Source organism: Sturnus vulgaris, chromosome 5 (genome assembly GCF_052056855.1).
Source record: "Sturnus vulgaris isolate bStuVul1 chromosome 5, bStuVul1.hap1, whole genome shotgun sequence".
Classification (NCBI taxonomy): domain Eukaryota; kingdom Metazoa; phylum Chordata; class Aves; order Passeriformes; family Sturnidae; genus Sturnus; species Sturnus vulgaris.
In genome coordinates, this window is record NC_142247.1 from 72,765,301 (window position 1) to 72,776,794 (window position 11,494).

An 11,494-nucleotide genomic window follows, 5' to 3' on the forward strand; every position below is an offset into this window, starting at 1 on the left:
TTCCAGGTGCTCACAAAAACTGAAAACACAAAATAATTCTCACAAGCAATACTGCAGAGCCTCCCTCTCATTTCTCCTGAGACCTCCCAGTTTTAAATTCAGTTTTTCATGCAGTGTCCAGTTATCCATAATCACCAATATCATCAGGACATGCTGCAACTCTTCCAAAACATTAAATTAAAAAGATTAATAATCCTAATTTTCCTGAGTACTGGAATGTGCTTCCATGCCCCAGGAATGGGATGTCCTTAAGGATCTCCCACCTTCCCCAAATATTCCCTGAGAGCTTTCTCCTATGTGATCCCACAACCAAAAGGTGAAGTTTGTTCTCCTAAAGCTCAGTTAAATTCTGGATTTGTCTCTAATTAGAACCCAAACCTTGAAATCCTCATTTCTGAACATCCCAATAACATCTTTACATGTTTCTGACTGACACAAGCCACTGAAACTCCACCCAGAACCAGACAGCAACACAAAAAAAGACCCCAATCCACAAAAATTAATCCATGAAAAGAAGCATGTGCCCTTAATAGAATCTGTTTCTGCAAAGGGGAAAAAATTACTGTCTAAGATACTGATACTCTTAACAATTTAAGCATTTATTCTTCTATTTTCTCCCTAATAAACTATTAGATTTTCCAATATCCACTAAGCTAAAATGAATTAAATCATTCCTTCTGTCTGAAGCTTTAGGTATAATACACACCCAGGAAAAAAAACTCATCTGACCAAATTATTTTCCATCAATATTGCTTTAGGAATTACAGACAGACTTGAAAGATTTTACACTTGTTAAATATTTTAGTGCATTTAATATTAGTCAGAAGCCAGCAAGTGAGCCAAGCAAACTGAGATGCTTTCAGACACTGTCTTTAGATGTCAGATTTCATTGTAAGTGGATGTAATTTCATTTTCTGACCCCAAACTGAAGTCAATAAATTCATCATTATTGGCAAGCAACAAGACACATTCTTTCATGTAACTTAATCCATTATTCCTCCACCAAAAGCCATCAGAAGCTTGCCTGGAAGGAAGGGTTGGGTTTAAAGAGCTCTAATGTTTCTCCCTCTAGACATCTTTTCTTATTTCTGTAAAGTGTTATTTGGCTGGGATACAGCAGCACTTGACCAAAATCCCAAGTTCTTAAAGGAAAAATACTCTTAAAGTTTTTCAAGCTTGAGAAGGTTGAACAATTCATAGAATCCTGGAATGGTTGGGGTTGGAGAGGACCTTAAAGAATTTTTAATTCCATCCCTGCCATGGCAGGGACACCTTCCAGTACCTCAGGGTGCTCCAAACCCAATGTCCAACCTGGCCTTGGACATTCCAGGGATCCAGGGGCAGCCACAGCTTTTCTGGGAATTCCAGCCCAGCCAGGAATTCCTAATTTCCAAGATCCCATCCATCCCTGCCTGACAGTGTCCTGTCCCTCCATGCCTTGTCCCCAGTCCCTCCCCATCTTTCTTCAGGCCACACTGAGGTCACCCCAAACTTCTCCAGGCTGAAGAATCCCAATTGTCCCAGCCTTTCCTCACAGCAGAGGTTTTCCATCTCCTGATGGACTCTGGACTTACTACAGGTCTTTCAACAAAAAGAAAAACTCTTAACAAACAAAAAAAACCCACCAACTAACCAACAAAAAAAAAAAAATTAAAAAGCACTATTTCCCACATACAAAAAGAAATAAAAATGAAAGCTCAAGACATGCAACAATGTGAATTCAGCAGAGAATTCCTGGGGTGTTACAGCCCTCCCACACCCCAAAATCCCAGGAGCTTGCTCACAAGACCATTCCCATAATTCACATTTAAGGATGAACAGCAAACATCACAGGGAAAGCAGGGAAGACATGCAAGTGTTGTTCCATAAAAATCCTTTATCTGCAATTATTTCTTCACAACAGTGAAATGCAGGGACACAATGAAAAAGCTACAATTTAAAAAATTAAGAAAGAAGATTCCCAGTCCATGGTTCCCATTGCAGGGGTTGGAATGAAGGGATCTTTTAAGTTCTTTCCAACCCAAACCACTCTGGGATTCTGGGATAGAACCCCTCCAATTAACAGGAAACCAAATTCATGCTCCAGAAGAAAAGAAAGATGCTAAATTCTGTTTACTCATGTCTTGCTGCAAGGCTGCCACAGGACTGGTGTTCAATCAGTGCTGAGTTTGTTGGGATTTCCTGTAAGCACTGGAATTCTGCTGCTCATTTCTGGAGCACTGAGAAGAGCCTCACTTGAACTTTGCAGGTTCCAGGGAGTTCCCAAATCACCTGTTCCAGTCTCTGCCCTTGCTCCTCACTCCTGCAGCAGCTGCGTCGTGCTCGCTGTGCTGAAGGATTTTAAATTAGAGCAGAGCATTCCTGGCACGAGGTTTGATGCATTTCAACAGCCCTCAGTAATGAAATATAAAAAGTTAAGAAAGCCATTGATCTGTGTGAGCTGTACATTACTTATTTCCACCGTTCCAGGGTAGGAAAAGAGCACATCTTCCTTTTAATGTTTGCTTAAGTGTCTTTCAGCAAAACATTCCCAGACTAAAAGTCAGTTTTGATTAAAGGACCGAGATTTTTCCCTTCAGAACTCAAGACATATTTGGATATTTGCTCGTTCTGGGGTGTTTGGGAGTTTTTTAAGTCTTTAACAGTGTGGAAAGCCAAGTCTAATTTGTGTTTTACATTTGAATGTCAGCCAGAAGAAAAAGAGGAAACAAAACTCCTCTAGAAGGCAACAAGCTAAAGATGAGCCAAAAAAGTTAATGTCAAAAAAACTCATCTCTGCAAAAGGGCAATGAGTTCATTATGATGCTCTGAAGGGCACATCTGATTTCTTTTTTCACATGAAAAGCTGAAAACCAGGAGCAAACCTGCACCTGATCCTCGGTGCTGTCTCCCACTGGGTTCCTTCATCCGATCGATGACGCTGTCGGACAACTGCAAAACACAACAGGGTCCCACTTTAGCTCCTTCTTTATCCCCATTTCCCCTCCAAATGGAGTAAAACTTTATAAAAACAGAGCCTGGAGTCTCTCTAAAGGACATGACAATCCCCAACAATCCCTTTATTTGTGAGGTGAGTGCTGAACAATTAAACAGAACGAGATGATTTTGGCTGTGACAGAGGATACAGGGAAGAGTAAAGGAAATAACACCTTGGGATGTGTTGCTGGTAATTAATCGGCATTTTTGTCTTTCTCAGTGATTTAATTTGCCTTTCTGAGGTGCAGAGCACTCAACCCAGGAAGAATTTAATCCTGGGAAAGCCCTCCAAGGACTTGTGCAAAACAAAGTGATCACAGTGAACACAAAGCTCATTCCAATGTTGACACAAGCACACAGAAAAAGACTCAAATTCTGCAGAATCCAGCAGAGTAAGAGCAGCCTCCAGTTACAGATCTATGGAAGCCGACAGATAAAATTAACAAAAGGCAAATTATTAGCATAAGAACTTCTGGTTTCCAACTCCTGTCACCAAATCACAGAATTATTTCAATTGGAAGAGACCTTAAAGAGCTTTTAATTCCATCCCTGCCATGGACAGGGACACTTTCCACCATCCCAGGCTGCTCCAAGCCCTGTCAAACCTGGCCTTGGACACTTGCAGGGATCCAGGGGCAGCCACAGCTGCTCTGGGCATCCTATGCCATGTTTCAGAGCACATGAACTCCATTTAAATAATTTTAAAATACAAATTTATATAATATAGAAATTAAATTACATTTATATCACTGTCATCTATATACTCAAAAGCATTAAATGACCAGAAATGGAAAAGATCTGTTTGCTGAAACAAACTCTCAGGGCTCCTCTTGCACCTCTCTTCCCTAAAAGCAGCAATAAATGATAAGTTATTATCACTCCTGGTATGAGCTACACAGTGCCTGGCATGGAAAAAATTCCTAAGCAGCAAGAATTCCTGAAGCTGCCTGTGTAATAAGTTTTAATGTGGGATATTACAGACAGTTCTTCCCTGGAACTGCCCCATCTCCGGCAGCGTCCAAAACCACGTTGGACGGGGCTGGAGCACCCTGGGACACTGGAAGGTGTCCCTGCCCATGGCAGAGGTGGCACTGGATGTTCTTTAATGTCCCTTCCAACCCAAATCTCGCTGTTACCGATGAGGAACAGAGTCGGGCACGGCTCGGCACAGGAAGTTGGATGCGCAGCGTGCAGGGGAGCAGCACATGGCAAAGGGAGGAGCTGCGGAGTGTGGAGGTCAGGGAAAGACAAACCCAGCTCCTGCAGTCCCGCATTTCCCCTAGGACAGGTCACCACGCGGGGCACACGGCTCCGTGTCCCCACTGGGCTGGAGAGAGGGGAAATCACTGCGGGACGGGGAGGGAAGCGCGACAGGAGCGGGGACAGGGGCAGCGACAGGGACGCGGGGGAAGGGCAGAATGGGAAGGGAAGCCGGGGCCAGGCCAAGCCCGCAGCGCTCCGGAGAGCCCCGGGCCGGCCCCGCGCTCACCCGCACGCCCTTGACCACGGTGATGTTCTCATTCTCGTCCGCCTCGAAGGTGACGCGCCGGGTGCTGCCGCCGCCGCCCATCTCGGCCCGCGGACACACGGACGGCCCCAAGGAGACTCGGCGAGCGCGCTGCCAGCGCGCCCCGCAGCAACACTGCTCCTCATTGGTCCGCCGAGCGCCCCCGCCCGTAGAACGCCGCTCTCTATTGGCTGAGCCGGCGCGTCGCCATGGAAACGGCGCCGCCCCCCCGTTGGGGAGCGACAGGTACCCGGAAAGGTGCGGGAACTTTTTCGGGACGAACTTCACGAGGGGCGCGAGGACTACAAGTCCCGTGATGCTCCGAGGAGGGAGGAAAAGGGCGGGAGTGCCCACCCGAGCGGTGCATACTGGGTAATGTAGTCATGTCCAACCCTGACTCTGTGGGGGTACCCGAACACCTGCCAGCATCTCCGGGGTGCTGAAAATCCTCTGAGGAACAGCTGAGGGAGCTGGGAAAGGGGCTCAGCCTGGAGAAAAGGAGGCTCAGGGGGGACCTTGTGGCTCTGCACAACTCCCTGACAGGAGGGGACAGCCGGGGGGATTTGGGATCTGGGAACAGGGACAAGAGGAGAGGGAACGGCCTCAGGCTGGGCATGGGGATGCTCAGGGTGGATTTTGGGAAAATTCCTTCCTGGAAAGGGTTCTAAAGCGTTGGAATGGGCTGCCCAAGGCAGGGGTGGAGTCCCCATTCCTGGAGGGATTTAAAGCCATGTGGAGGTGGCACTTGGGGACATTGGCAGTGGTGGCCCTGGCAGTGCTGGGAATGCTTGGACTCGATGGCCTGAGAGGGCTTCTCCAACCTGAACAATTCCATGATTCCCTGGTGTGGGGTGGGGTGAGTGCCCCAGGGCCTGAGCTGGTGCCTCATCCCCTTTTCCACATGAAATTCCCATTAGCACAGTCCCTTCCGGCATGTAATTTTCTTTCCAATAGATTAATAATGTTTTTAACGAATTGTCTTTTCAGCCTACGAGATAAACTGCACCTGAATCTGGCCATTCTGAGCACCTCTTCTTTTACCTCCTGAAGTCCTAAAAATTCTGCTGGATCAAATGCTAACAAATAACAGCAACCATAATATTTGGGAAACTTTCTCTTTGGTTCTTTTCCCCTTCCAAGTCTTTAATTTCTTGGCTCGAGGAGGGAAAGCTTATTTGTACCAAAGTGGTACCAAAACCTTGCCCTCCCTTTTGTCCCAAGGTGTTTTTTGCAGAACAATCCCACAACAATCCCTTTTTGCAGCCTGTGTGAGCTGACATCTCTCATTTCTCTGCCTCCAGACCACCAGTATCAACAGAGCTGCTCCTGCATCCTTGCTACATTTTCAAACCATTTTTATTTGGATATAAAGTGTCTGTCAGCCAACATTGCAGCAGTGGCTGCTTTCCTTGGGGCTTAAGATATTGCTGGAGCCTTGGCTGATGGCCACTTTGCTACCAAATAAAAATTGCTGGGGAATATTTCAAGGACATGAAGCTGTTCTCCTGAGGCGTGTGACGTGATGTTTATGGGCTGCTTTTATAGATGTTAAACCACTTTTTACAAGAGGACACTGTTAAGAATTCACCATTCTTAACCATCCCTGGAACTGTGAGGTTTTTTTTTTTCAGGGAATAAATGTGGATCTCTCTGTCTTCATTCTGAGCACCACCAAACTGATAGCGTTGAGTTTTCTTTCTTTTTCTCCTCTGGGAATGTTTTTAAAGGGTCGAATTGTGTTTATTCAGTGAGTGATGGAACTTGTGGAAATGCTCAGCTCCAAATCAGAAGCAGCTCTTCCCAATATATTGGGCAGAGTCCAGACACAACCCTCGCCTCGCTGAACAGAAAGATTTATATTTAGGAATTAAGGTTTTAACAACAGCCCTTTCCTACCAGAGGCTTTTTATGATTGTTTTCTATGGCTGAAAATTACAGAACATATGCAGAGTTTTCAGCAGGGGGGGGAAGAAAAAGGACAAATGGGCAGAATTAAATCTCAAAATGGCTTTGGGTCATTTTGCTGTGTCTGGGAAGTTCAGTGGTGGTGGAAAGAGCAGGACTGAGGTACCCCAGAATTTATGGCTCCCCTATAATAGGTGGAGATGAAAGACTCTTTGCTGCAGGCCAGAGCTATCTATATGTCAGGAGCTTCTCTCTGTGGACTGTCAGACCTATTGGAGAGTTCTTTTGAGGGTATTGCTAGATGGGGGGAAAAAAAATTAGAAATTAATGTTGGAAAAAGCTACAACAAATCTGCAGTCCAAAAATCATTTGTTAACTGCTGGCAAATAAACTCGAACCCAGCTCACAACTCTCAGGAGCAATTTGCAAATAGAGAGGGAAGTTGTGCTGTGTAAAAGTGGAACATTTTATATATTCACATAAATAATGTGCTCATTTTAAAGAGTAGTGTAATTGTGGGACTGTAGGAGTTCCCTTCAGTGGTTACTACAGAGTGCATTTCTACCAGGGAAAAAGACAACAGAAAATCAGAATGGCAAATAAAAGTGTAGCAATCAATATGCATTTATTAATTGCTTCTGATGTTGATTGATCTGAACCCACTTCAGACACGTGTAAGCAGAAAATCCATCTCAAACTGGTAAACTCCAGGTATTTAATTGAGAATCTGGAAAACAAGCAGGAACCTCAAATCAGAGAATCACAGGAAAGTTGGGAAAAGCCCTTTAAGATAAAGTCTGACCACTGCCAGCACTGCCAAGGCCATCAGTGCCCCATGTCCCCACATCCCCATGGCTTTAAATCCCTGCAGGGATGAGGACTCCACCCCTGCCCTGGACAGCTGTGCCAGGGCTGAACAACCCCTTTGGGAAGGAATTTTCCCAAAATCCAATCTAAACCTCCCCTGGCCCACCCTGAGGCCATTCCCTCTCCTCCTGTCCCTGTTCCCTGTTCCCAGATCCCAAATTCCACCCCGGCTGTCCCCTCCTGTCAGGGAGTTGTGCAGAGCCACAAGGTCCCCCCTGATCCCCCTTTTCTCCAGGCTCAGCCCCTTCCCAGCTCCCCCAGCCATTCCTGGTTCTCCAGATCCTTCCCAGCTCCATTCCTTTCTCTGGACACTCTCCAGCCCCTCCATGTCCTTCTTGTCATGAGGGTCCCAAAACTGAACACAGGAATCAAAGTGGAGTCTCACCAGTGCCCAAAACAATGGTTATTATTATTATTGTTATTGTTATTATTATTATTATTATTATTTTTAATTTTTTATAATTTTTTTTTTTTTTTAGATTAAAAGCTTTCACTCTTTGTGTTGCCATATGCTTTTCCACATTTTCCATTTTTATGGCCAGGTTATAAATGCCTGTTTCTTTGTTAATACCCAACACTCTTTTCCCAGTCCTGTTTGTCCTTGTCTGAACATATTCCACCGTGGCAGAAATATTTCTTCTACCACTCAATACTCAATTTTTCTGACCTACTCAACCAGTACTGAGGGACAGCCTTGCCAGGCATTCCCAAATAAACCCTAACGAGCCCAGGAACAAATAACTATTAAAATTCAGGCTCTTGTGTCAGGAATTTTAAAATGCCGTGGAAAGCCTGGATAGGTGAGGTGCTAACGGCTCATTGCACTCCTGCTGTCAGGTTTTGTCCTGCTCAGTCACTGTCACGCTGTTGCACCGTGTGACTTTGCCAGGTGTCCCTTGGTGGTCGTCTGCTCCATGGAAATGTTCGGTGTGGAAAGGCTGGGATCGTTGCTGGGCTCCTCCTCAGCGGGCACGGAGTGCTGCAGTGAGGTCTGCAAGGTCTCACAGGGTGGGAGTGGAACACAGAGCCTTCTGCTGGAAATGGGATTCCACGAGGAAATCATGGAATTTCTTCAGCACGTGCAGACAATCAGGAATGGTTTGGGTTGGAAGGAGCCTTCAAGTCCGTCCAGTGTCACCCCTGCCATGGCAGGGACACCTCCCACTGCCCCAGGGTGCTCCAATCCCCAATGTCCAGCCTGGCCTTGGACATTCCAGGGATCCAGGGGCAGCCACAGCTGCTCTGGCAATTCCAGCCCAGCCAGCAATTCCTCATTCCCAAGATCCCATCCATCCCTGCCCTCTGGCAGTGGAAGCCATTCCCTGTGTCCTGTCCCTCTGTCCCTTGTCCCCAGTCCCTCTCCAGCTCTCCTGGAGCCCCTTTCATCCCTGGAGCGTTCTGGAAGCTCTCCCTGGATCCTTCTCCTCTCCAGGTGAGCATCCCCAGCTCTCCCAGCCCTGGAGCAGCTCCATGGATTCCTCTGGATTTGCTCCAGCAGCTCCACGTTCTCCTGCTGTTGTCCCCAGCTCTGCAGGTGGGGTCTCACCTGAGAGGGGCAGAGGGGCAGAACCCCCCCCCCTCCTGCTGCCCACGGGGGGTTCTGGCTCTCAGTGCCCAGCAGGGCATGTCCAGTTCTCACTCACCAACACCCCCAAATCCTTCTCCCAGGACTCTCCTCCCATTCTCCCTCCTGGATTTGTGCTGGGGTCGCCCTGACCCTTGTGCAGGACCTTGGCACCCACCCCTGCTGTGCCAAACCCTGGTGCTGTTGGCACAAGTTGCATTTCCTGGCAGGTTCACACTCTGATCAACGATGAATTTTTCTTTTTCTGACCAAAAAAAATAAAAAGAAAAAGTGAGTTCAGTGCTCAGTGTGTTACATGCAGGACCCTCGGATTTACCTATGGTCTTCAAAGTGTGATATATTAACATAATGTCACATTAATCTGTGATAATTTATGTTGATATCCTTTTATCTGACTGGTGTGGTTCCCATCAGCAGCAAGTGAGCTGTGGGATTTGTAGCCAGCCCGACTGTCATCTCCAAGTCCACATTTGATTCATGGCCTCATTTCCTGTTTTTTCCTCCCACTGCTCACAGATCTTTTTTTTTTCCTTTCCTTTTCCATGGTCCATTTATTAAATGTAGAGTTAGAAACACAATTATAATTTACTCAAGTCTATAATGTCTGAATATTAAATCTTGGGAGCAATAAAAATTCTTTCCCAAACATTTCTTATCTGTGTTTCCTCTTGAGCTGATGAACTCTGGCCTAATTACTGAATGAGTGACCAAAAAAGAAAGACCTGATTTGATGATTTGATCCATTCCAAGCAATCACTGTGTGAATAATCCTGACATTCCCAAGCACAGATAAAGTTCCTCTAATCTTTAATTAAGCTTCATTCCAGCACCCAAAACCTGAACTTTAGGGAAGACTTCTCATCCATTCCTCAGTACAAATAAAATATAAATTAAGACGGTTGTGGTCATATAGAGCATGTTGTGTATTGGGGTTTTTGTCTTGTTAACAGACAGAAAAGACCAAGGAACTTCAGAAATGAATTTTTTAGTGGCTGTTTCCAGCAGAGTGGATGGGCTGGATGTCCTGGTTCAGGAGATCCCTGAGGACAGGGATTGCCTGTCAGGGGTGGTCTCCTGTCCTGGCTAAATCCAGGAGGGCAGGGCTGAGCACCGAGCTGGGCTCCAGCTGCTCAGGCACAAAAGCAGGAGGATTAAATGTTTAACATCAATGTCAGCTCCAATGTTCCCTGACCTTCATCAGGCTCTGCCTCCCGTGGAGTTTTTCATCAGAGAGCTTGGCTGGGCTGGAGCATCCTCCAGGACACATCTGAGAAGTTTCTGCAGGGAGCATCAAGGGATCAGGACTTCCATGGAGAGAGTTGCTGGCCTGGCTCCTGGTGTAGAGTCACGAGGCCTGGGAGCTGCTCTTTCACCATCAGAATTTTGATCATTGTCTGTCCTTTCTTCTCTCTCTGAACAGAGAGAGATTTGAAGTCATCTCAGTTAATATTCACTTCTTTCACTGCATCATTAAACACCTCCCTCTTCTTTTCTTCTTCTTTTTTTTTTTTTTTTTTTTTTTTTTTTTTTTTTCTGAGGGCTGAACTGCAGAATTCCTCTCGGGGAAACATTATCTGATATCTCTGTTTATCTTTTGTGCTTCTTCAGCAGCCAGGTCTGGTGTGCACAGGGAGCACAGGGGAAAGAGCAGCGTGGTCATGGTGAGCTCCATGGAAACGTGGAAGAGTCACTGGGTGTCCATGGGGACATGGACATTGCTGAGGAGCTCGGCCTGGGGGCCACCAGGAAAAAAGCTCCAGAGGCAAAGAAGAGAAAGGAAAAATTAGAAGAGGAATTCTTTTTTTCCAATGTGCAAGGTGGGATCTCACTGAGGGAGCATATGGGGAAAAACTCCAAAATCACAGAGGATGGGGAAGTCTTTAATACAGTAATACAGGATAATAATTCCCAGTAATACAGGAAAGGGGGTCTGGAAAAATCAGGATACAAATACAACAGTTTTCACCTTCCTCTAATGAAATTTTCTGTGCCTTGTCTCTTTATATATGAGTATGTTCCTTTTATTTCCACACTGCTCTTGTCCTGAATTCCATTCCCAGTCCTTCCAGCAGACATGAGAGGAGTCAGGGGTGAGAACATCACCTCCACTGTCACTAAAATACACTTTTTTTCTATAATGCAGCTTGTCCAGGCTGACCAACATATCCAACATTGTGTGAAACATCAGCTTGTAAACTAAGTAGGAGCCTTAAAAATGCTGGAAGATGCAACTTTAAAATTGTGTAGGATACAGCTTAAAAATGGAGTAGGATTCATTTAAAATTCTTCAGAGTTTTTGCTAGTTTAGTGTTCAAAATGAAAAGCAATTCTTAGCAGTCCTGGATATTCATTCATTGAAACCCCTCCATTTCTACAGGGAAATTCAAGCCTCAGTCTTAGGGTGGATCTTTGGGGGAAAGTGAAAGCCTTGGTTAAATCCAGTGGCCTGAAGTTTATTAGAGGAAAATGGATCAACATCACTTTGCTCCACATTGCCTAATGCCAGAAATATTTTATTCTTCAAGAGCCCTTAATTCTATGTATCCAAACCCAAAATGGAGAGCAGTCAGATTGTTTCTTTACACAATTTTCTTGGAGAGCTTTCCCCAGGGAGATGGTGGTTCTTTAATTGAAATGTGCCTGTATTTCCTTCA

General features: G+C 45.7%; 1 protein-coding gene across 4 annotated transcripts in view; it reads right to left on the reverse strand.

The window, feature by feature from the left end:
• The window catches only part of CHCHD3 (coiled-coil-helix-coiled-coil-helix domain containing 3), a 124,348-nt gene extending 119,691 nt beyond the window's left edge, over nucleotides 1-4,657 (reverse strand). The window contains exons 1-2 of one of the 4 annotated variants that reach the window (XM_088165992.1): nucleotides 4,466-4,657; nucleotides 2,871-2,931 (exon numbers count right to left, since the gene is read on the reverse strand). In XM_088165992.1, coding sequence (XP_088022118.1) covers nucleotides 2,871-2,931; nucleotides 4,466-4,546 — 142 coding nt within the window. In that variant the 5' untranslated portion in view covers nucleotides 4,547-4,657. Of the gene's footprint in view, nucleotides 1-2,864; nucleotides 2,932-4,465 lie in introns of all 4 variants that reach the window. The other 3 variants (XM_088165990.1, XM_088165991.1, XM_088165993.1) reach the window with 3 other exon arrangements.
• Nucleotides 4,658-11,494: the final 6,837 nt, after the last annotated feature.